At 42.2% G+C, this 26,821-nt stretch overlaps 1 protein-coding gene across 1 annotated transcript in view; it reads right to left on the bottom strand.

Moving 5' to 3' along the window:
- Positions 1-26,821, bottom strand: part of LOC126252656 (cytochrome P450 4C1-like) — a 121,218-nt gene that overhangs the window by 26,223 nt on the left and 68,174 nt on the right. Inside the window, exons 3-4 of the mRNA XM_049953559.1 lie at positions 25,015-25,227; positions 14,233-14,454 (exon numbers count right to left, since the gene is read on the bottom strand). Coding sequence (XP_049809516.1) covers positions 14,233-14,454; positions 25,015-25,227 — 435 coding nt within the window. The remainder of the gene's footprint in view (positions 1-14,232; positions 14,455-25,014; positions 25,228-26,821) is intronic.

Here is a 26,821-nt window from a genome sequence, read left to right on the forward strand (position 1 = left end):
CAGTGCCTTCAGGATCGAGTGGAGCTCCGCTGCGAAGACGGCATATTCATCAGGGAGGCGAATCCGGGTAACATGATCAGGGAACACTTTTGTCTGATGCAACTGAAAAGATCACGTACGTGTTGTTAAAAGGGAACCAATTAAGTGATCATATCACGAAATTAAGCAACAGGTCTATAAATAGAAAGTTCGTCACCAGATACCTACGTGTCCTCCTGGACGTGTGACAAAATAATGATGTACAATTGAAGAACTGTGCAACAGAGGCAGGAACCTGGTGAACAAAATTCGTAGGCCAGATACGATTTTAACCTACCGATGCTAACGATAAGTTCGTATCGAAACGTTACTCCAATTGCAATCACGGAATACTGTTCGAGTGCTTGGGAGCACAGACTTCTGGTCGTAGCACTGTACGGGTAGTTAGCAGGGTGTAATGCGGGCAACCTCTTATGTTGTCGGGAGCTTTTTGTACCGTGTCAATTAAGGCGTTGCAGCTAACACTTGGTATATGTTACTCGATCTCCAGGTATGGAAAAAAAGAGGCGACGCATTGGCTAAGGAGGGAACATCCTGAAAAGCAGAATTTAATACGAATACGGACCACAAGAAAGCATCAAATTCAGAGTCATATACTCCATCTGTGGCAGAAATGGTGGAACGATGCCAAAACGACGAGGCGCACCTATGGTCTCCTGCCACATACACTCCTGGAAATTGAAATAAGAACACCGTGAATTCATTGTCCCAGGAAGGGGAAACTTTATTGACACATTCCTGGGGTCAGATACATCACATGATCACACTGACAGAACCACAGGCACATAGACACAGGCAACAGAGCATGCACAATGTCGGCACTAGTACAGTGTATATCCACCTTTCGCAGCAATGCAGGCTGCTATTCTCCCATGGAGACGATCGTAGAGATGCTGGATGTAGTCCTGTGGAACGGCTTGCCATGCCATTTCCACCTGGCGCCTCAGTTGGACCAGCGTTCGTGCTGGACGTGCAGACCGCGTGAGACGACGCTTCATCCAGTCCCAAACATGCTCAATGGGGGACAGATCCGGAGATCGTGCTGGCCAGGGTAGTTGACTTACACCTTCTAGAGCACGTTGGGTGGCACGGGATACATGCGGACGTGCATTGTCCTGTTGGAACAGCAAGTTCCCTTGCCGGTCTAGGAATGGTAGAACGATGGGTTCGATGACGGTTTGGATGTACCGTGCACTATTCAGTGTCCCCTCGACGATCACCAGTGGTGTACGGCCAGTGTAGGAGATCGCTCCCCACACCATGATGCCGGGTGTTGGCCCTGTGTGCCTCGGTCGTATGCAGTCCTGATTGTGGCGCTCACCTGCACGGCGCCAAACACTCATACGACCATCATTGGCACCAAGGCAGAAGCGACTCTCATCGCTGAAGACGACACGTCTCTATTCGTCCCTCCATTCACGCCTGTCGCGACTCCACTGGAGGCGGGCTGCACGATGTTGGTGCGTGAGCGGAAGACGGCCTAACGGTGTGCGGGACCGTAGCTCAGCTTCATGGAGACGGTTGCGAATGGTCCTCGCCGATACCCCAGGAGCAACAGTGTCCCTAATTTGCTGGGAAGTGGCGGTGCGGTCCCCTACGGCACTGCGTAGGATCCTACGGTCTTGGCGTGCATCCGTGCGTCGCTGCGGTCCGGTCCCAGGTCGACGGGCACGTGCACCTTCCGCCGACCACTGGTGACAACATCGATGTACTGTAGAGACCTCACGCCCCACGTGTTGAGCAATTCGGCGGTACGTCCACCCGGCCTCCCGCATGCCCACTATACGCCCTCGCTCAAAGTCCGTCAACTGCACATACGGTTCACGTCCACGCTGTCGCGGCATGCTACCAGTGTTAAAGACTGCGATGGAGCTCCGTATGCCACGGCAAACTGGCTGACACTGACGGCGGCGGTGCACAAATGCTGCGCAGCTAGCACCATTCGACGGCCAACACCGTGGTTCCTGGTGTGTCCGCTGTGCCGTGCGTGTGATCATTGCTTGTACAGCCCTCTCGCAGTGTCCGGAGCAAGTATGGTGGGTCTGACACACCGGTGTCAATGTGTTCTTTTTTCCATTTCCAGGAGTGTATAAAACAGACTCGAACGAGGCACCTGAATCCTTCAAGAGGCCTGATATCCTTCTTGACAGGTCACTTGCATTACACCAGTGGAAATGGAAATGCCGTGTGGCTAGGGCCTCCCGTCCGGTAGACCGTTCGCCTGGTGCAAATCTTTCGAGTTGACGCCACGTCGGCGACTTGCGTGTCGATGGGGATGAAATGATGATGATGATAAGGACAACACAACACCGAGTCCCTGAGAAGAGAAAATCTCCGACCCAGCCGGGAATCGAACCCGGGCCGTTAGATATGACATTCTGTCGCGCTGACCACTCAGCTACCAGGGGGCTGACATTACACCACTACTGACACCGAATTGTTGGAATACAAACCTCTGCTTGTGGCTGCGGTGAAGAAGGCACGCCAGGACACACTGTCTGGGGATGCCCTTTGAATGCCGATGTTGTTGATGCTGATCGGCAATAACCGAATTAGCATGAAAGACTCGGTGTGAAGGAGATACTGCGTTGCGAAACAGAATGTCAAATCCTGTACAATATTGCCGATGCCAATTTAAGAAAAGGCTTGGATAGCGCGTTACTTTATCAGTCAAAGCCCGTCTGCTGCACTGCAGGACGTTGCGATGGAATATGGGGGAGCGATGCGGTGAACCAGTTGAGGTCAACACTTGCGGTAGGCGAACGGCCAACCACTCGTGCACGATGATCGTAACAACAACAGTGTCGAAACGTAGCCCGTGTGGCGTCTCGCCACTTGAGGAACTAAAACCGGAGTCCCATATTGCTGCACTCCTCATCGGCAGCAGCGATGCTCCCTCGCATTATGGTAGTTGCCCGCTACAATCAGGGGACCGGCAGACAACGGAAGAGGCAGATGAAACGCCCTTCACAGCACCCAAAGAAACCGCAGAGTGTGCCTATGGCACGGGTAGTACTGAGTGCGTTTTAGAAGGTGACAGATAAAAAATGGTTCAAATGGCTGTGAGCACTATGGGACTTAACTTCTGAGGTCATCAGTCCCCAATAACTTAGAACTACTTAAGCCTAACTAACCTAAGGACATCACACACATCCATGCCCGAGGCAGGATTCGAACCTGCGACCGTAGCGGTCGCGCAGTTCCAGACTGTAGCGCCTAGAACAGCACGGCCACCGCGGACGGCTCTGTATTTGAATACGCATGCCTATACCAGTTTCTTTGGCGCTTCAGTGTATATGACCATTTTTCACTAGATACTATCACTATTTCCAGCCGTTCAGAGACTTACGGAGACGTTTCCTGTTCCGAAATTCTTCTTCCTGTCACCCTCCCCCCCTCGCCGCTCCCCCGCGCCTCCCCAAAGGAAAAAAAGACGCTAGTGGCACTCAATAATTTTTTTATGGTCTCTATCAATTAGATAAATGTAGGACATATCCAGTGTTTACCATAATTATACCAGCCACTCTGTTATTTTATTTATGTACTACATTCCCGTCATGATGCTCTTCGACATTGAAAAGTTGATGATTTTATGTCTTTGAGGGTGAAAGAAAGATTAGTTCAGATGGCAAATGATGGTTATTCATGTAAGGCGAAAGAGTTTAAGTGCCATGTTCTGAGTATCTGAACACATGAATATACTTGTTTTAATTAGGGCTACAGTATCCATCACCCCAAGTCCATCACTATCATCCCTTCTGCCTTCCTCCCTGTCTTAACTTTTGTATCACCTTCACCTAAACATCTTCATTAAAATCTGAAATTATGTTCACCGAAATAACCTGCTCTAGTCAAATCACAAAATGAACTGAGAGGTACAAATGAAATCCATTAGAAGAAAACAATACAAATTATTTGTAAAATAACGAAGTTTTTAACTATCTTCAGTTTTTAACTTTATTTCAAATACAATAAAGGGATGCGAGGTGTATCATGTTTACAGTAGAGGGCAGTAACAGCAGAACGGCTCGGTAAGCAGAGTTCATTGACTTGGAACGCGGGCTGGTCACTGAAACACAACAAAACCGTCTGACATTTCAGCTCTTCTAAAACTGCCGAGTCAATTGTTGCTGCTGTGATCGGGAAGTAGAAAACTGAAGGAAAAACCACATATAAGCGAAGACCAGGTAGACGTCTTGCGCTCTGAGGGTTACAAACTTCATTAAGCGGTGACAAATAAGAACTGATATTATAACAGTAGTGGACATAGGACTTGGTAGTAGGTTTAGTTTCTATTACTGGCAAAATTAGTTTCGGTGATGGGAAGTGCTTGGCCCAAGTTCTACTACTTACTGACTGGCAGCAAAACGTGGTAGATATGCTAATGTCTTAATGCGGAACCGACTTACACTAGAAAAAGTTAATTCCAATTTTGGCCACCGGGTCAAAATCTGGCGCTGCACACAGTTTGTATGGTTGTATGACATTCACGCTGTCGCTTGATAAGCTGTAACATGAGTGAACAGCATGGGTATCAGACCATACGCTGTTAGCAAATCTGTTTTACATGAACAGCGGCAATTGCACTGCTGTGGTGAGAGAATATCGCCAACTGAAAGGTCTGAGGAGTGTCACCACGTCAAATGGCTTAATAAATATGGTACTGAAATTCGGAAAGATAGGTGAGCTTGGTGTGGCACCTGTAACAACAAGGCGTTCTAATCACGAGGTTGCTGTTGCTGTAACTGACCGTGCGGTATGTGGTCCGGATAGAGCTTGTGCTCATGCAGAGTCACGGGAATTGGCCTACCCATGGTCAACAGTGCGGAAAGTTTTGTGGTCTATTTTACACTGGTACTTGTACAAGATCCAGACGGTGCAACAATTGAAACCTCATGATATGCAACTACGTTTTGAATTTGTTCTTCGGTTCGTCGCACTTATCGAAGTTGATGACTTAGGGGCAGGACAATATTCTATGGAGTGACGAGGCACCTTCTGCATTGTAGTGTGCAGTGAACATAAAGGACTGCCTAATTTGGGACACCGATAAACTGCATATTGTGCACGAAGAGGCATTGCACTCATCGTTTGGGACTGTGTGTGGATTCACAAGCACCTTTATTATCGGCCTGTTCTTCTTTGAAGAGAACAAACCCAGAGGTCCTGTTAGGTGTAACGTGATGTCTGCACATTATCGAGACCTCCTTGTACGGTGTGTGTTTATTGCTTTGGGAGAGACCAACTGCATGGAAACCTCTGTTTTCATGCAACATGGGGCAACACCTTATGTCGCTCGCCCAATGACAGATATGCTAATGCAACCTTCCACGAACGTGTTACCTCCAGAGGTTTCCCAGATGCAATATCACTTGATCTAAAAACATACGAATTTTGGTCCTGGGGAAATATAAAAACGCGTTAACCAGTGACGTGTTCAGTCTCTAGCTGATCTACAGGGCAGCATACAAGAACCCATTGTTCAGATTCAACCTGAATAGCTGCGAGCAACTGCTGATCATGTCATTCATTGCATGGATACAGCATCTCGTTAATGTCTCCAGTGCTCAAATTGAACAAATCGTGTTAGCAACTGTTAATAATAACATCAACTTTACGCCTTTCTCACATGTTTGCCTTTTTCTGTCCATGTCCCATCTCTAATCCATTACATTTGGAAACTTTTCTATAAATCTTTTTTGCATTCACAGCGCCAGATTTGTACCTCGTGGTCAAAATGCTAACTAAGTATTTTTCCACATTAACACATCAGAATATGTACCAAGTTTCGCTGCTGTACGATAATTACTGCCGGCAATGGATCTCTGTGAGTGGCTGCACTTTTATTTGTAATAACCTGGTATTATGTTGGATGTAATGATGTACAGAAAAAAATTTGTTGACAGTACTAATTTGTGTAAGAATGAAGACAGTCTGTATTTGAATAACAGGTAACAGACATGCAGGCATTAATGTTATAAATGGATTATTATAGTAGTATGGATTATTATAGTAGTATGGGCACTGCTCCGTTGGTCAGTTCGTACGAACAGTTGTAACATAACATTCCTCGATGTACTGTGGGGTCGTCCTCATGGCAGCTAGCAACGGCAAAGCATCTGAGGGTAGGAGGCCTAGCGTGGCACTGATGAATTTGTTTTTCCGTGATAAATGATAATTAAATCAAGACCCTAAGCTGTCGACAGGCGTTGATACACATCACCGGGGACAATAGAAAATGTGTGCCCCGACCGGGACTCGAACCCGGGATCTCCTGCTTACACACTCATTGCTCGCGGCAGACAATCTTACCGAGTCCCTTAAGATTTCGGGCAATGCGTGTGCATCCAGCACAGAAGAAGAAGGTCAATGGCTGGTTAGCCTTAACTATACGAACATGGTATCTGTTCTTTCGAACATGTCCGAAAGAACAAATACCATCTTCATATATTTTCCATGATATGTCGACAGCGGTTTGTGTTCCGAAGTGACTAGGCTGGCCCAAGGTCTGGTGACTATCCCATGCCGGCAAGTGACCTGGAGCACATGTTGGAAATAAGCTAGCAAAAAGTCGTGGCATGATACAACACTTTCAAGAGGAAAGGTATTAGCAGGAGTCAGAAATGACTATTGAGGATGCCTTCATTCCGTTCCTGAGGTAGGCTGCTTGGGACGCCAGGTGTTAAAATAATTTTCGTGTAGCATCAACGAGTTGATGTTCGTGTACAGAATGATGTAGATTCTCAGTGGCTGGACGTTAAGTATGTACATAAGTTATAATGTATGTGGTCCTTCCACATTAATGATAAACACTCTGCCCCAAGCCCGTCTTGGCAGCCGCGCGGTCAGCGCGGCCCATTGCTAACCAAAGGGGTCCGAGTTCAGTTCCCAGCCACGCAGGGATTTTGTCGCTTCTGCGACTGATTGTTGTGTCGTCCTTACGTTTGTATCGACATAACTGGCACTGTATGTGGTCTTTCGTAAGGCCAATAAACTGAAAGGAAAACAGAAAAAAAAACCGTTGGCTTGGGGCGAAAAAAGCGTTGCATCACTGTGAGAGATACAGAGGAAAGTGAGTGTGCTGGGACTTACCCCAGCGCCACGTCATTATAACGCGCCGGTGGTTAGCATAAAAAGGATTGCACCTTAAGCTAAGAGTGAAATTAGAAATTAAAATAAATTTTCCAAACATTGTCAGTGAATGTTTCAGTATATTAACGTTAACATTGTGAAATCTCAGAATAACATAATGAATATATTTCCCTAAAGAAATTATTTTAAGAAAAAACTAAGTGGCGCTATATAATGAAGCTTATGTATAATAGATTAAGTATCATTTCGGTTCGTAATAGAAAGTTCTACTGATAGCACTCAGTTACAATAATGCTATAATACAGCTCTACCAAGTTTCAAGAATTTATTATAAATAACTATGAATACGAGAACTCTTTAAAGAGGCAGTTCAGAGGTCGTATTCTACTGTTGGTTCCATTCTAGAAAGTCTAGCTGATAAAGTCTAAATGCAGCCGAGCTAAAACTTTTTCAGTAACTAAAGCAAACTTAACTCCATTCATATAAAAATTAAGAAGATTGTAAATTGTTTAACGACAAAGGTATTAAGTAATACGTGCCCGAGTAAGCAGCCATTTAGATTCTGATACCTGTGGCTAGAGCGATCGATAGGACATGTTCCGTTCAGCAGTCCGCTGCACACATATACACTATTTGATCAAAAGTATCCGGACACCAGGTTGAAAATGACTTACAAGTTCGTGGCGCTCTCCATCGGTAATGCTGGAATTCAATATCGTGTTGGCCCACCATTAGCCTTGATGACAGCTTCCACTTTCGCAGTCTGAAAGGTTGCTTGGGGAATGGCAGCCGATTCTTCACGGAGTGCTGCACTGGGTAGAGGTGTCGATGTCGGTCGGTGAGGCCTGGCACGAAGTCGGCGTTCCAAAACATCCCACAGGTGTTCTACATGTTGAGGTCAGGACTCTGTGCAGGCCAGTCAATTACAGGGATGTTATTGTCGTGTAACCAATCCGCCATAGGCCGTGCATTATGAACAGGTTCTCGATCGTGTTGAAAGATGCAATCGCCATCCTCGAATTGCTCTTCAACAGTGGGACGCAAGAAGATGCTTAAAACATCAATGTAGGCCTTTGCTGTGATAGTGCCACGCAAAACAACAAGGGGTGCAACGCCCCTCCATGAAATACACGACCACACCATAACACCACCGCCTCCGAATTTTGCTGTTGGCACTACACACGCTGGGAGACGAGGTTCACCGGGCATTCGCCATACCCACACCCTGCCATCGGATGGCCACATTGTGAACCGTGATTCATCACTCGGCACAACGTTTTTTCACTGTTCAGTCGTCCAATGTTTACGCTCCTTGCACCCGGCGAGGCGTCGTTTGGCAAACTTAGAATCATTATCTGATGGTGATGTAATTGAAGCTGGAGTCAAAAAGGAAAATGTAGAATTAACAGAATTATCGGATAATGAAACTGACTTCAATATATCTAGCCGGCCGCGGTGGCCGAGCGGTTCAAGGCGCTTCAGTCCGGAACCGCGCGACTGCTACGGTCGCAGGTTCGAATCCTGCCTTGGGCATGGATGTGTGTGATGTGCTTAGCTTAGTTAGGTTTAAGTAGTTCTATGTTCTAGGGGACTTATGACCTCAGATGTTAAGTCCCATAGTGCTCAGAGCCATTTGAACCATTTGAATCAATATATCTGAAATACAACAAAGTTAGGAAAAGCTAGAAACTACTTTGAAACCGGCTGAAATGCCAAGTGGCAAGGTAGAGGCACCAAATTAGATGCAATTGCCATTTTCTAAACTTGAATTGCATCATAAAGAACTGAAAAATAAGATGAACTAAAACAGTAAACACTTATACAGTAAGATTGAGTCTATTAGTAAAGAACTAAATAACAGTAGTAAAGTACTAAAGGATGAAATGATCTCAAAACTGAATAGCTTAAATTAGATAATTGATTCTAACACCATGACCTGCAAGTCAAAGTAGGAAAACAGCTAACTAAAAATTGGAAATTTATGGTCAGTTTCTATGGGACCAAACTGCTGAGGTCATCGGTCCTAGGCTTACACACTCTTTAATCTAACTTATGCAATCTTATGCAGAGAGAACACACACACCCATGCCCGAGGGAGGAGTCGAACCTCCGACGGAGGGACCCTCGGGAACCGTTGCAAGACGGCCAAGACCACGCAGCTACCTCGCGGGGCAACAGCTAACTAAATTGTGTAACCGAAATTAGTGAAGTGCGCAAACATTTCAAAGAAGCACATGATCTTCTGGGATGGAGGTTATCGGAAAGAAGAGGCAATGAATCCAAACTTTGCTCTAATCGATTTGAGGAAGTAAGTAATATGGTTGAAATGGTTCAAATGGCTCTGAGCACTATGGGACTTAACTTCTGAGGTCATCAGTCACCTAGGACTTAGAACTACTTAAACATAACTAACTTAAGGACGTCACACACATCCATGCCCGAGGCAGGATTAGAACCTGCGACTGCAGCGGTCGCGCGGTTCCTGACTGTAGCGCCTAGAACCGCTCGGCCACTCCAGCCGGCAGTAAATAATAAAGTAAATGCCTGTGGAGAAGGATATTAAGGAAGTGAAATCGGATCATGCGTAATTATTTGAGGATGCTGATAAAAATTATTCTAACAGACTGGAGGCAGTAGAACTACACGTAGAAGAACTAAATACTAGTATTACTAACATAGAAAATAGAGTGACCTCTGGTAGCTCTTGTAATACTTCTGCGCAGCATGTCGCTTCAGCTGACGCCGCTTGCATCGGATGTTGTCAATTTTCGAGTTTTGATGCAGACAGACAAATTCACCCATTAGAATTCTGGGATAATTTTGAGGATTTTGCATGCTCAGAACGTGAGAAAATTTCTTTCAGAAGAAGTCATTTGTCAGGAGATGCTTTGCGATGGTAAGTTGACGTAATTATTAGATGTAAGACTCTTTCTGAATTTAAAACTGCATTTATTAATGAGTACCGGTCACACAACAAACAAAACGATATTTTGAGGAGTTTTCGAGTGGTAAAATGTTTACTGCAGGTCGTGAATCAGTTAAAGAGATACTCTAGAAAGTGGGTTTCACAGGTGTCACATCTGACAGAAAAAGATGAAGCAGGGAATGATTATTATTGGATTAGAACGTAAGCTGCCTTGGTATTGGCAGAAGAGAACCTTTTTCGCACCAAGAGATAATGTGGATAGATTCACTGAGTATCTGCAGCGAGTAGAAAGAGTACATTTCTGTTGAGGAACAGGTGCAAAGTAATAATAGGTCTTCTAACAGTCATGAAAACAAGATAAATAATGACAGTGGAAACGTGAATGTTAGACGTATTGAGGTTCAGAACACTCTACCTAATTATCGCGATCAAGGCCGTCGTACAGGAAGAGGAGGTAGACAGCCACCGCGCTTTCGCATCAGTTATTATGCCAGAGGCTGAAATGTAGATAATGTGCCGTCAAGACGAGATGAAGAGCCGAATGCTACCCAATCTGATTCTGAATTGAATGAACATAGCAGACCGCGTTTGGGAAACAAAATCCCGCCCACGAAGGAACTGGCACTTACCAGGTGAAAATAGTAATACAACCAGTAAAAAAACACATACTAGCCAGTCATTCAGCACTCGCAAACCGATAGTAGGGATGATAAAATAGGAACATACAGTACCAATAGTATGCTGAACCACTCTGATTATCTAGTTGACAGCGTTTTGGACACATTAGAAAAATGGGCCAAGAAGGAAAAAAGAAAACGCTACAGATAATAGGGAGGAACAAATTAACATGTTTGTTTGAGACAATAATGGCAACCTGAAGGCTAAAGTTTCGGTAGAGGAAGGTTCTGAGGGGGAGGAGTTGTTAGACAACGGGTGTAGCAGTAATAAAGAGGTCATGGAACCTGTCAGCTGTATTGACTTGCCACAAGTTGTAAAAGACGACGACAGTATTGTAGATAGCAATGCAGTGATACAGTTGGTCAGAGGCAGAGAGCAGTTTAGCTGATGTGCAGCAAACGAAAGTAGAGGAAGTCGTCAGGTGCTTTGATATAAAATTGATGGACAGTTTGGAAAAGCCAGCTGCAAATGTACAGATTGATGACCCCGTGAATCTGAGTGTGAATGTATTTCCAACTGAACAAAATTATTTTAGCTGGAAACAGATTGAAATGGGTTTGTTAGAAGGCTTTATGAGGAATCTGTTCAAACTAGAATAACTAACCTTATTATAAAAACTAGCATCTCAGGAGTAACAGTGCGTTGTCTTCTTGATAGTGGCAGCAAAGCAAGTGCTTTGTCCCAAGTATTCTTTGATTCTATTCGTAATAAGAATGAGCTGTCATGAAAGAAGGGGTTTAAGAGCAATAGGTGCTACTGGAGAAGTTTCTAGACCCGTACAGCACGAGGCTTTGATACTGACTGGTATAGGTAACCTAATAATAGATCATCCCTTTTTAATCATTCTCAGTTTGTGTTGAAATGTTAATTGGTGCAGAACTTTTAACGAAATATCAAAAAAAGACTGACTTTGATCAGAGCCACTTGGTATTAACTTTAACAGATTCTCTTGTGATTACAGAGCCTTTCATTGAAAATTATGTAGGCAGTAATAATGAAGCATGGGATCTGCCTATTAGAGTAATGAGGAATAAGGGATACTTGCAGGAGGGTATCGAAGTTGGGAATAATGTGCAAGATGCTTATGAGGAGAAGAACTATATCTTCGAAGAAACAGAGCCTAAGGGACAGTGAATAGATCAAATTTCTGTTAAGAGAGCCTTGGACAGAAAAAGATGACACGAAGCAAAATCTTTCCCCACTAGTTTTAACGTTGGTTAACTACGTAGTACTAGTCAAAACTGAAGAAAAATCTAAGAAAAATTCATCGGAAACAAAGTAGCTTATGCACGTTTATCAAGGGCCATTCAGGATAAGAAGTAAGCCTCATGCAAATGTATACGGTTTGGAATACCCGAAAAGTAAGAGAGAACCAGGTCTGGGAAACATTTTACGTCTGAAGCCTTTCAAAACTGACAGTAATAGGTTTCTGTAGGTAGTCTGCCACTCTTTGGCGGATACACAGTTTGACGTACTGTGTGGTTCCAGATGGATGAAACTTTATTTCCCTTTCAAATTTTTTGTGTTCTGTCTAATGTAGGCAAGGAATATATACCTTCTTGTTGTACATATGCTATTAGTTTGTTATCTCTACCTAGTAAGTAAGAATGATTCACAAAAATGACTATACCCAAATGATGACTTACTTGCAATAGTAAATTATAAATGCTAAAATAACAATGGATAACTTTCGAGCACCAATGACAGAAAAATAAAGCTAAAGTAAAGAAATGACAAATTAGGTTCATAAACAGGATTAGTAACAGTAAAGTACAGATACTTTGCTTTAACACCGGATTGCTACCCCTTTGCATTATTGCCTAAAGTGCTGAATTTCTGTGACTTTTTATGAAATAAGGTAAATAGGCGATTATACTTAATTTTAGATTTAATGGGTAAACAATACAATAGAAATACGAAGATTCACCTAGAACCGCGGACGGGTCATTCCTGATCCCTCTTTCGCAGCCGCTATAACAATCCCATTTTTCGTATACTTTCATGGTTATCATTCGATTGCGTTTGGTCAACAATCACAATACTCCTTCTTATCTCACTGATTGATGACGTTGAAGTTTTACAGCAGGGGAAGAGAGGAAGAGCAGGTTGAAACATGTATGACTGTGTATGCAACAGTGCTTTGTTTCACGAAATACGGTCTTAGTAGTGCATTCTGACTGTATAAATAGTGCGTGCGACATATAAATTTATTTTGGCCAAACTTCTACTGACAGAAGAGGACATTATAAATGTCCTAAATGAGATTTTGGATCATGAACCTGACGGCGAGCCGCTGGAGTCTTGTTCTGAGAAAGAATTCCTGCCAATTGTAGTTCCAGATTTTTCATCAGAAAATGATGTTACTGCTCAGGATGTTCTACTGAATACTGATGAGGAAGGTGTGCATGTCTATGTGTGTGTTATAATCATTACTGTTTATATATGTGCTGCATAGACACAGATTTCAATTGCAACACTTATGTTGTTGTTTTCTGGAGTTTTCACAATTCTTACATTGCATTTATGAAAGTGTGGTTTTTGCTCGAATATTTCACAATATACTGAAACCAGTATGTGCTGTATGTTGTAATAATAATTAGTACTATTACAGGAACAGCTCCCAAAAAGGCCAGGTCAGCTCGTGGCTGCAGGCGTCGTGAACAACGAAATGACCAAGGTTGTGGACTATATCAGTTTCCTTCAGGTAGACATGTCGTAACACCAGACAGAACGACCTGGAAAGTGGAATTTATGGGTGACTGTTCGGCTGGAAGATATGGACAACAGAATGTTTTCAAAGACTGTGCAGGACCATTTCTGCATGCACAACGAAAAGTGCTTGACATCTTATGATAGCGGATAAAATTTTGAAACACGTTGCAAAATGCACTGGGACCGAAGCACGTCGAGTATTGGGTTTAATGATTGGAGCATGAACGTAGAAGAACTGGAAGCTATAGACAGCTAGAGACCGTCAGTCAGTAGCGAGCCAGGGTGTGAATCAGACATTCAACAAAGCTACGATCCCCCTTGAAAATGTCCTCCTCAGATGGGGACGAAATGTCGCGTTTTAAAGTGGAATCCCTCCGACCACGGCATAATAGCCCGGAATACTTTACAAATTATGAAACTCGCTGTATGATGTAATTGAAGGTGGAGAGAGGAGAAAGGAACTGAAAGCGAAGGGATTGGTGATATCAACTGTATCAGGACTGTGTGGAGCATTAGCGGCGACGAGCGAAAATGTCTGCCAGGGCTGAATTCGAAGTCGCTATCACCTGCTTAGTAGGCAGTTGCGTCAACCGTACACTTTTTTTTTATCACAAACGCGCGGAGTATCTCGGTACGCCCTACAGCCGAGCCACACTCCCCCTGGGCGCCGCCTTTCCCCATGTATCTGAACACTGTTAGCAAAATTTCATTTTATCCACTGAAACTCATGGAAACCAGCCTATAGGTGAAGATATTCGTTAAAGTTTTTGAACACGAATACTCACTTCATTGTATATTTCTTCTTCAGTCAAGTGCTGCCCTTGCTTCTGCTCCGAAAGAAAGTAGACCAAAGGAGTTGAACCGTCGGCCATCATATTTTCTCTTGCAATCGCGAGGCCACGCTTCACTAGGCTTCTGAACTCCGCAATGTTCCTCTTCACTGCCCGACCTTCTGCACTCAGCCACATGGCGCCAGTAATTGTCTTCCAGGGTCGGACAATTATTGCCTAAGGAATACACACGATCAGTTGCAACAGCTGAGTGTATTTATCATATGTTGAAAGCAAACTTAGAGTTACATTATGGCTTAAGGTGACCACACCGTGGTTCAGGTCGAAAAAAATCGAGTTTTGGTTTTCATCATCTTTCGATAGATTAAGGTTTTATTTAAGTACTCTGAAAAATATTTTGCTGAAAAAAATTTTTTTCGAGCATTTAAAGAGCATTTTCCTACCACTTATGTTTAGGTGCCACGCCCACTTTTCTGTCACCCACTTTCCAGCATATATTTTAGATCTTTATATCCCCTACATTGCACGTTAGCAGTGGAAGAAAATGATGGATGTTCGGATATTGCAGTTGCACTTAATGGAAGTTGGCAGAAAAGAGGACATACTGACTTCTCTGAATGGAGTAGTGACTGCCACGAGTGTAGGCAGCGGTAAAGTGTTAGATGTGCAGATAATGTCTGAATATTGCAAATGTTGTAAAGTCAATGAACATACAGAACACAACTGTGTCGCTAATTTTAGAGGAACAAGTGGTGGTATGGAAGTTCATGGAGTACAACAAATATTTCATCGCTCCGTAGAAACAAGATGCGTACGGTACGCCAAATATTTGGGCGATGGTGATAGTAAAGCATACAACAATGTGGTCAACTCAAATTATTAGCAAAATAGAATGTGTAGGCCATGTTCAAAAACGTTTGGGAACAAGGCTGAGAAAACTAACTGTTAACATGAGAGGAAAAAACAAGAAGATGGAAAATTGTTGACCAGACAGGGTCGGTTAACTAAAACCGAAATAGAAAACTTTCAGGTATACTATGGGCAGGCAATTAGGGGAAATAAAGAAAATCTGGAGGCAATGAAGAGAGATCTTTGGGCCATATTCTTCCCTAAGTCCTCTAATGATGATAAGCCATGTCATGGATTGTGTCCATCAGGAGAAAATTCGTGGTGCAAATACAATAGGGCTCAGGCAACTGGAGAATCTTATTCTCACCAGCATTCTCTTCCTACTGCTGTTATTACAGCAATTAAACCTATTTGCAGAGACTTGGCTCATCCTGACCTTCTAAGGAAATGTCTGCATGGGCAGACACAGAACCCAAATGAATTTTTCAACAGCATAATATGGAACCGCCTTATTAAAACTATATTTGTAGGCATCCATACAATGAAACTAGGAGTTCATGATGCTGTTATTACATTCAGTTGTGGTAATATTGAAAAGTGTTGGGTACTGAAAAAGCTGGGAATTAATCCTGGTGAAAATATGAGCACTGGGCTGCAACATTGCGATAAAATGAGGATAGCCGATGCAGACAGGTCTGCATCTAATATGGCCAAGAAAGCAAGACAAACATCCAAGAAGGTGAAAAAGAGGCTGGAAGACCTGCTAGAGGCCAAAGAAGGGCCATCATACGCAGCAGGACAGTTTTAAATAACTGTAACTAACAAATTTCAAAAGTTTGTTCTTTAAAGTCAATTTCCCGCAAACTAAAATTTTCAGTACATATGCCCTATTCTATCAGAAACTATCACATATAAATGAATGAAATTTTCAGAGACTATGCATAACATAAAAAGCCACCTCTGATACTACATTCATTACTATTCCCCCATTAGGATGTTTACAAAAAATATTTTCTGCAGAAAAAATATTTTTTGTTAATACATTTAAAAAATTATTTATTAAAAACTATAAAATGGATAAAGTATATTTTAGTAAAGTTGACTCTATTAGCATCACTTAACATACAGTAAAAATATTAACGTCCTGCATCAAATAGTTTTTTCAGAAATGGGTCAAATACTTGCCTAAATTAACATGGGTTAGATAGGCAGAGTGTGGTCCCCTTAACACATAATTTCTTCCGATCTTTTTGTACTGCACACACAATAGTCTCTGTTAGTAGTTTCCACACCAACAATACACTGAGATGACAGCAGTCATGGGATGCCTCCTGATAACCTGTCGGACATATCAAGTTGAAATATATGTCGCTTACTAAGATCCAAGGTTCCATTATGGCGTAAAAAATTGAAACTTCTAAGTCAGCGCAATCAAAAGATACGGCCATGTGTGTCACATATTTTGGTACTCGCAAAATCACTCACCAAAATACCTATGGGGTACTTCCCGTTTGCCTAGAATCATGAAATTTGGCAAGAAGCAGGGTGTAAGAGTACAACCAAAAGAAAAAAATTCCGGAAACTGTAAATTCGTAATTATATCACACACAAAAAACTGTCATTTGTTATCAGACTGGCTGACTGTCCGTGCGTCTGTTAAGATCCCTTTATGTCACATACTAAGCTCTAGGGTCCCTTGGCGGTATAATAAACAGTAGCTTCTAAGTCGGTGCAGACCAAAAGGCACAGCCATTTACGTCACATATTCTGACACTCGCAAACTCACTCATCAAACCGTGTAGGGTACTTCCGATTGATCTATAATGATGAAATTTGGCAAGAAGTAAGGTTTCACAACATAAGTAAAGAAAGAAAATCCGAAATTTGTTAAATTGTAATTGTATCACACGAAAAAATATTTCTTTTGTCATTTGTTATCTCATGTCAAACCTGAAATTGAAGCTCTCAATAGTTTTGCATTCAGGCTGACTCGGTCGCAATGGTAAAAGGCAAACGCTCTTATGACGCGATTTGGAATTCATTTATCATCAGATATCAGGAGCTATTACTGCACATAGGTATGGAGTTTTAAGCTGCAAATGTCTCTGGCCGTTCAACAAGGTTTAAGCCAAAGTATGACTATGCGTATGCCGCATGAAAACGCGTGGTTTGCATCGCTTGGAGGTCACTTTGAACATCTATTGTGACGTGGATTCGATGCAGCTCTGTACTGTGTTCCGGGATGATTTGCTGTTATTTCCAATCAGGAATCCGTCCGTGCAGCATGTCGGCTTTGTTAACATTCACCCTGTAGGAATGTCACAGGACGGAGATGAAGATGAGATAGGAAATATGATACTGCGAGAAGAATTCCACAGAGCACTGAAAGACCTACATCGAAGAAAGGCCCCAGGATTGGACGACATTCCGTCAGAACTACTAATTGCCTTGGGAGAGCCAGCCATCACAGAACTCTTGTACCTGGTGAGCTAGATGTATGAGACAGGCGAGAAACCGCGGACTTCAAGAAGAATATAATCATTACAATTCCAAAGAAAGCTGGTGCTGATAAGTGCGTCTATTACCAAACGATCAGTTTAATAAGTCATGGCTGCAAAATACTATCACGAATTATTTACAGAAGAATGGAAAAACTGGTGGAATCCGACCTCGAGAGAAGTCCAGTTTAGATTCTGGAGAAATGTAGGAACATGCGAGGCAATACTGACCCTTCGACTTGTCTTAGAAGACAGGTTAAGGAGAGGCAACTCTACGTTTACAGCATTTGTAGATATAGGGTAAGCTTTTGACAACTTTGAATGAAATACTCTTTTGAAATCCTGAAGGTAATAGGAGCAAAATACAGGGAGCGACAGGCTTGTACAAAAGCCTGACGGAAGTTTTAAGAGACGAGGTTCATGAAAGTGAAGAAGTAGTTGAGAAGGGAGTTAGACAGGGTTGTAGCCTATCGCCGATGTTATTCAATGTGTATATTGGGCAAGCAGTACAGGAAACAAAACAAAAATTTGGAGTAGGAATTAAAATCGATAGAGAAGAAATAAAAACGTTGAGGTTTGCAGCTCACTTTGTAATTCTGTCAAAGATAGCAAAGGACTTGGAAGAGCAGTTGAACAGAATGGACAGTGTCTTGAGAGGAAGATGTAAGTTGAACGTGAACAAAAGCAAAACAAGGATAATAGAATGTAGTCGAAGTAAATCGGGCGACGCTGAGGGAATTAGATAAGGAAATGAGACACTTAAAGCAGTATATGAGTTTTGCTATTTGTGCAGCAAAATAATTGATGACGGACAAAGTAGAGAGGGTACAAAATGTACACTGGCAATAGCAAGGAAAGCGTTTCTGAAGAAGAGAAATTTATTGTCATCGAATAGAAATGTAAGTTACTTTTGAATACATTATGGGAGTGACAGTGATCAGTGTGTTACAAATATTTACTATCAAAAACAGTCTTGATCATAATTTATTTAATACGGTTCCCGGTTTCGACCACTGCTGTGGTCATCTTCAGACCTACAAGTCGTATACAAAGCTTTAATTTGAGGGCTACATACATTAAAGAAAATACATGAAGTTATAAAGATATAAAACGATGAATTACCCATGAGTAAGAACCTCCTTCTACTGGCGAATCACTATTGGAGAAGCCAGTGCACGTCTTACTATATATAATGGAGGCTCCGCCCACTTATGACGGAATCTATGTTATTACTAACCAATGGGTTATAGGTCGATTAACGATGTAAAATTTCTTAGTTAAAAGAACAATGTCAAGAAATAAAAATAAACACACACTAAACTTAGCTTTTTTAACAGCTATTGTCAATTAAGAAGCGTTAAAAATATTCATCATGCAGGATAAACGAACTTCGTTTTGACAGTACATGGGTTGCCCACTCAAGGCCTGTTAGTGAACCATTTGGAACCTCTGGTTCCCATGGTGAAGTTGGACGCCGTTCCAAAGATGAGGCAGCAGGCTTCTTTCCACTGAAGTTGTTGTAAAGTCGATAGGCAAACTAGTGGTTGCCATGGTGAAGATAAACGCCAGTGCAAAGATGTGACAACAGGCTTCTTTCTAACGCAGTTGTTGCGAAAGTGGAATGGCAAAGACTGTAACGTCAGACGATGTACTATTGAGCAGCATCATGTCTTTATTGAAACGATTTTCAATGAGTAGGCTGCAATAATCGTTAACTGACATGTGTAGTGCATGCTGTACAGGTACGATTTACCGGTGTAATAAGAGACTTTCATTCACATAGATTACATAATAATTCTTACAGATCAATACTAAGAGAAAAAAAATCGAGAGGGAACAGTAGTTGTGCATATTTATGAAATATTGTTTATGAAGTTCGTACGTAGATTCCAATTTTTTTAATTACATGTGACAGTTTTTAATTAGTCATTGCTGTTACTTATGTTGCATGCCAGTCTTATAAACAAATAAAAATAATGAAAATGGAAGGAATTTAGAATTATAATACTGTGAGACGTAGTTTCAAATTTAAAGGGATGTGAAATAGCAATATATAGTCTAAAAGCATATAAGCAAATATTCTAAAAACAGATAATCAGTCATAAAACAATGTTTGGTGAAATAAAATTACAAATTAAAGATAAAATATTTCCTAAAAGTCTTAATAATTTTAAAAACGAAGGATAGAAGAGTGAACATTCTAAAGCAGATCATCGAAAAGATCAAAGAAATGTTTGTCTTTGAATTGAAGTTGCTCGTTTAAAACAAATAACGGATTACTTTTGTGAAGTGAAAAGATTTCAATTTCTTCTAAAGTATTTAGCAGTAGTCCTTTTGGCACAGTATGTAATATTTTCAAATTGTTAGAAATGAAACCCTCAGAATGATTGTATCCACCAAGATGTTGACCAAATATTGATTTCGTAAGGGCAGTACCAGTAGTATGTTTCTTAAAACGTGTTAGAAAGTTACGGCCAGTTTGGCCAATATACTATTTCTCGCAGTTATTACATAGTATTTTGTAAATGCCTGACTTTTGGTGTATATTTGATTCCCCAATTGTGTGTTTCAGTTTTTATGTGTAGTGGGTTATTGGTTTTAATTTCTATTGTCACGCTTGTATTCTTAAATAATTTATTTATTTTATCTGAAATAGCTTCCATGTGCGTCATTTTTGTAAATCTCTTCTTGGAATTTATAACAGCATTATTTGTTTCTTGTCATTTTTTAACAGATCAACCTATTTAACTCAGCATGTACTACACGTGTCAGTTAACGATTATTGCAGCCTACTCATTGAAAATCGTTTAAATAAAGACATGTTGCTGCTCAATAGTACATCGTCTGACGTGCCAGTCTTTGCCATTCCACTTTCGCAACAACTGCGTTAGAAAGAAGCCTGTTGTCACATCTTTGCACTGGCGTTTATCTTCACCATGGCAACCACTAGTTTGCCTATCGACTTTACAACAACTTCAGTGGAAAGAAGCCTGCTGCCTCATCTTTGGAACGGCGTCCAACTTCACCATGGGAACCAGAGGTTCCAAATGGTTCACGAACAGGCCTGCAGTGGTTAGCACACTGGACTCGCATTCGGGAGGACGACGGTTCAATCCCGTCTCCAGCCAGCCTGATTTAGGTTTTCCGTGATTTCCCTAAATCGTTCCAGGCAAATGCCGGGATGGTTCCTTTGAAAGGGCACGGCCGATTTCCTTCCCAATCCTTCCCTAACCCGAGCTTGCGCTCCATCTCCAATGACCTCGTTGTCGACGGGACGTTAAACACTAACCACCACCAACCACCACCACTAACAGGCCTTGAGAATATTTTAATGTTTCTTAATTGACAATAGCTGTTAAAAAAGCTAAGTTTAGTGTGTGTTTATTTTTATTTCTTGACGGTGTTCTTTTAACTAAGAAATTTTACATTGTTATTCGACCTATTACCCATTGCTTGGTAATAACATCATTCCGTCAGAAGTGGGCGGAGCCACCATTATATATAGTAAGATGTGCACTGTTTTCTCCAGAAGTGATTTTCCAGCAGAAGGAGGTTCTTACTCATTGGTAATTCATCGTTTTATATCTTTATAACTCCATGTATTTTCTTTAATGTATGTAGCCCTCAAATTAAAGCTTGTAGCTCTGAAGATGACCACAGTAGTGGTCGAAACCGGTCACCGTAATAAATAAATTGTGATAAAGACTGTTTTTGATAGTATATAAATGTAAGTGCTACGAAGTCTTTTCTAATTGTGTTTGTATCGAGTGCAGCCAAGCATGGAAGTGAAACTCGGACGATAAACAATTTAGGCAAGAGGTGAGCTTTTGGAATGTGGTACTACAGAATAATGCTTACGATTAGATCGGTAGTTCACTTATCTCTGAGGAGGTACTGAATGTATTTGGGAATAAAAGAAATGTGTGGCAGAACCTAATTAGAAGAAGGGATCCGTTGGAAGGGCAAATTCTGAGACGCCAAGGTTTCACCATTTTAGTACTATAGAGAAGTGTGGGGAGGTAAAGATGACAGAGGAAGGCCAATAGATGAATACGCTAAACAGATTCAGAAGGATGTAGGTTGCAGTAGTTACTCAGAGATGAAGAGGCTTCCACAGGACAGAGCAGCATGGACAGCTGCATCAAACCAGTCTTCAGACTGAAGACCACAAACAATATTCGAAGGGGCTAAGTGAGACGTAGACGCGTTGGAAATGCGACAGTGTAGGATGTTTCTGTGGTGAATGAGAGCCGACCCCTACCAACACCGATTCAAAGGAAGGCCTCGGCGCTTGTTCGTGGCGTCACGTCAGCTAGGCACGGCGAACGCCAGGTCTGTTGCAGGCATACTCATAATGGTGGTGTCTCCCTCTGTGACACAGGAAAATGTGAAACTATTGGCGGTAGTTGACCAACACACATTGTTCGGAGAGATTTCTGCAATGAATTAATTGTGCAATTCATTACACTTCTTAGCAAATAGTGTACTCCTGAACTCAAATTTCCACCTGTTTTAAGGATTGACATGCAAAAACAACTTCATGGTCCAGAAGGAACAGAATTCGTGGTTCTTTACCTTATTTGTAAATCTGAGGAAGTTATATTTGTACTGGGTTGGTTTTACAAGAAACTGTGAATATATTGGTGCTCTTCTTTAGGTATGTTAGTGGACTATGGGGTGAGGAGCACTGAATGTTAAAATATCTTGCGATTGTACACGTGGGGGGGGGGGGGGGGACAGAAGAAGAGGCAAAAGAGAGATACTTGTTTTATCAAATAATTTTTTTTATCTTATAAAGTTTCTCCTTTCGGTTGCAAGAGGGGAATATTTATCTTTTCTAATGTGCTTGTTTAAAAAAGTTTAAGCTCAGCAGTATTTTCGATGTATGAAGCTATTTTGTTTCCTGTTTAGAATTCCATTCGTTGAAAACGACTGTAATCTAATGACTGGCAACAGTTGGACATTTACACATGTAAATTAGTTCACATTTCCAGTGACGATGTCAAACGAAAATAAATAAATAAATAAAAGGAACGAGTTCATTGTAAGGGGGTTGGGATATGGTTCGATAACAAAATGGATCAAGTAAATATTGTTACGTGAATGTAAAATTTCCGTAGCTTGCAATGGGGCAAAGCATCTTCTCATATTGATCTACGTTTGTTTCGACAGGATTCAGTAATACAGAACTATGATCTTCATTTGTAGCTTTACGATAGTGAGAAAATCTTTCATCTAAATAAAACTGCAGAATCCAAAACAATACCAAACATTTTGTCCTAAAATAAGAAATTTATAGTGAAAAGCACGCCCAGGCGTTTCTGCCTGCAACAGACCTGGCGTTCGCCGTGCCTAGCTGACGTGACGTCACCAACAAGCGCCGAGGCCTTCCTATGAGTCGGTGTTGCCCCTACGCAGTGCGCGCCTGAAAGCGCGTGTTAGGCGTCCGAGGGGGCGGTCGCGTCGACGTCTTGTCTGCAACGCCTGGCAGAGCTCCCCGGTTTCAGTGCTGCTAATCTGCCCGCCTTCTCCTCCAGAATGTTGTGTCTGCTGTGTGTCATCTTAGTTAGACCAGTGCTGATTCTGAAGCCTTCCCGAGACTTTAGACCGAGTCCCAGTTGATGAGACTGCTCCTGATGAGTATTTCGATGACTTCTCTAATTTCTCTAATGACGCTGTTTCAGTATTTGGAAGCTTATGCCGAAATCCTCGCACAGCCGTATTCCATTACGTTATTCATTGCCTGTGCCATTACAGAGCAAAGACGAGTGGGGTACTGAAAACTCTGGTACATACAGTGCGCAGCATCGCAGATGTTGAGCGTCTTTCTCGGGAATTGGAGTACCTCAGAGCAGTGTCCCGAAAAAACGGTTAGTCATAATGGCATATTACGCGCGTTTTGTGCCTCACAATTACAATACAACCCGTGCAGACGGACGAAGACATGAGGGAAGAGGCAGCAATTGCCTTTTTACTATGACTGGACCCAAGACCGTTAGTTCGTTAATCGTTAACTGACGAAGTTAAATTTTCGAGTAACAAATTAACTTTTTAATTAATTTGAAAATACGTTACTTGTTAATTACGTACCTACTACTTATGACAAAAACTGGTAGAAGGCGACCTCGGGGAAGATCAGTTTGGATTCCGTATAAATGCTGGAAGACGTGAGGCAATACTGACCCTACGACTTATCTTAGCAGCTAGATTAAGGAAAGGCAAACCTACGTTTCTAGCATTTGTAGACTTAGAGAACGCTTTTGACAATGTTGACTGGAATACGCTCTTTCAAATTCTGAAGGTGGCAGGGGTAAAATACAGGGACCGAAAGGCTATTTACAATTTGTACAGAAACCAGATGAAAGTTATAAGAGTCGAGGGACGTAAAAGGGAAGCACTGGTTGGGAAGGGAGAGAGACAGGGTTGTAGCCTCTCCCCGATGTTATTCAATCTGTATATTGAGCAAGCAGTGAAGGAAACAAAGAAAAATTCGGAGTAGGTATTAAAATTCAAGGAGAAGAAATAAAAACTTTGAGGTTCGCCGATGACATTGTAATTCTGTCAGAGACAGCGAAGGACTTGGAAGAGCAGTTGAACGGAATGGACAGTGTCATGAAAGGAGGGTATAAGATGAACATCTACACAAGCAAAACGAGGATAATGGAATGTAGTCGAATTAAGTCAGGTGATGCTGAGGGCGTTAGATTAGGAAATGAGACACTTAAAGTAGTAAAGGAGTTTTGCTATTTGGGGAGCAAAATAACTGATGATGGTCGAAGTAGAGAGGATATAAAAAGTAGACTGGCAATGGCAAGGAAAGCGTTTCTGAAGAAGTAAAATTTGTTAACATCGAGTATAGATTTAAATGTCAGGAAGTCGTTTCTGAAAGTATTTGTATGGAGTGTAGCCATGTATGGAAGTGAAACGTGGACGATAAATAATTCGGACAAGAAGAGAATGGAAGCTTTCGAAATGTGGTGATCCAGAAGAATGCTGAAGATTAGATGGGTAGATCACATAACGAACGAGGAGGTATTGAAACGAATTGGGGAGAAGAGGAGCTTGTGGCACAACTTGACGAGAAGAAGGGATCGGTTGATAGAACATGTTCTGAGACATCGAGTGTGAGAAATGTTTCCTGAAAGTTTGGCCGTACCTTTTTGTAACACCCTGTATGTGCATATCGCTACTCCATAACTTCTTTCACCTCAATGTACGTCGGCCATCCTAGGTCAGTTCGTCAGCGCACCTGACGATATCGACACGTTTGACTGCCGAAATATTGTAACTGTTGCACAATATAAACCCGCTGTACATCTAAGGGCTGTCGATCAAAAAATTATAGTTTCTAATTGTGTGTTTAGTACTTTATATTCGGTATATGGATTTCAGTAAAAGTAAACACATTTGACGCATTTTGTGGACTCACCGACATTTTCCTGATGGCCGCTATACGGGAATGCTTGCTTCGGTCTGGCTCCAGACGATCCAGCTCGACACCAAAGATGACCTTCACCATGGTGCGCAGCGCACATTCCATCAGCATGAGGTAAACATCCACTGTCGCCCCAGCAGACTCCGCCAGCTTCTCGCATAGATAGCGTCCGCTCTCGTTGAATGTTCCAGTGAACTTCGCGAGTACCTGTATCATGCCAACGGCACTCTTGATTAATGCATGTTATCGAGGGATTCTCTACTCAGGGTGTCTTAAATCTTCTGGGTCAAATTGAAACAGATGACATTGAGATAGGGGTCCAATAGCCGGAAATGCATATTTATCGTGTTAACGACATACACAGCACACATCTCACAAGAATTGTTCAATGCATCGACCTCAAGTCCCAGTGTATGTATTGCTATGGTACATGCAGTTCTGTCACACTCTCACAAAGATCTCTGGTGTCCGTTGTTCATTTTAACAGGTACTGTACCCTCCTGACCGTTTTGTATTGTTCAGGGATGAGGCCTCGTTCGATCGTGATGGTGTTTCCAAGAGCCGCAACACCTATGTCCAGAGTGAGGAAAGTCCCCACGCCACCCACCTCGGTGGCCACCAGAAACGATTCTCTGTCAATCTATGCACAGGCACTGTCCAAGATGATCTAATACGATCTTAATTGTTTCATGTTTTTTTTTTTTTTTTTTTTTTTTTTTACCACGTTGCCTGGTGTTCCTGCGAGATGTGCTGCTGTAGTTCTTGTAGACGGTACACCTCGTTACCCATGAAAGTATATGGTATGACGGCGCACCATAGCACTTCGATGTTCATGTCTGCGAGCACCTGAACAACATGTACCCTCATCGTTTGATTGGAAGGGGAAGTCCTTTCCCATGTCCAGCACCATCACCGCATCTCACACTTCTGAACTTTTTCTTCTGGGATTATAAAACGTTGGTGTATAAAACCCCCGTAGAAACAGATGAAGACATCCTCGCTAGGGTCTCACGCTGCCTGCCTCCTGGTACAACAGTTGCAGACACGAGAGATTTTTTAGAGACCGCAGCAGAACTTCTTGTTTCATTGCCATGCATGCAATGTGAATGGCGGCCTTCACTTTCAACAAGTACTATTAGGTGAGTTGTTGTTACACGGCATACACTCTGTATGTCTATAACACAGTAAATATGCATTTCCGACCATTGGTTCCCCGCCTCAATGTAACTGGTTGTGGTCTCACTATCATCTGTTTCAGCCTCACCCGAAAGGTTTGAGAATCCATGAATACTGGTCGTGCACCATATATGTAGGTGTAAGATGAAAGCTGCCAAAAAGAAACGCACAATAGCAAAAAATGAATCGAAAAGCAATAACAATTGGAGAGGCTATTTTGCCTGATGGGGACCATTTATGTTTTCCATGTTGTGAGATGTCACATGTAATTGAATAAAGGGATGAGGATAAATAGGTGATGGGGGAGGGCAGGGGGTACAAAGTGCCGTCTCAGGACGTTAGACTTCTCCGTCTCGTACATGGACACTTAGGTGATTCTATTGTGGCACTTAAGAGCCGTGTGAAATTTGTGGATTAATAGGATAAGGGGAAAGGATGCTCCTAGCTATTCAAAACTGTAAAAGCCAGTAAAACAGAAAACCATTTACTTCACAAAAAGCTACATGTGCACGGCAAATGTATTCATTGCCAGGCGACAGCCAGTTGTTTGTATAATTTTCCTTAAATGAACCAATTATCGTGCTTCAATTCACATTGTTAAGGTTTCTGTAAGCAGCAACTTAGA

Source organism: Schistocerca nitens, chromosome 4, assembly GCF_023898315.1.
Source record: "Schistocerca nitens isolate TAMUIC-IGC-003100 chromosome 4, iqSchNite1.1, whole genome shotgun sequence".
NCBI classification, from domain to species: Eukaryota; Metazoa; Arthropoda; class Insecta; order Orthoptera; family Acrididae; genus Schistocerca; species Schistocerca nitens.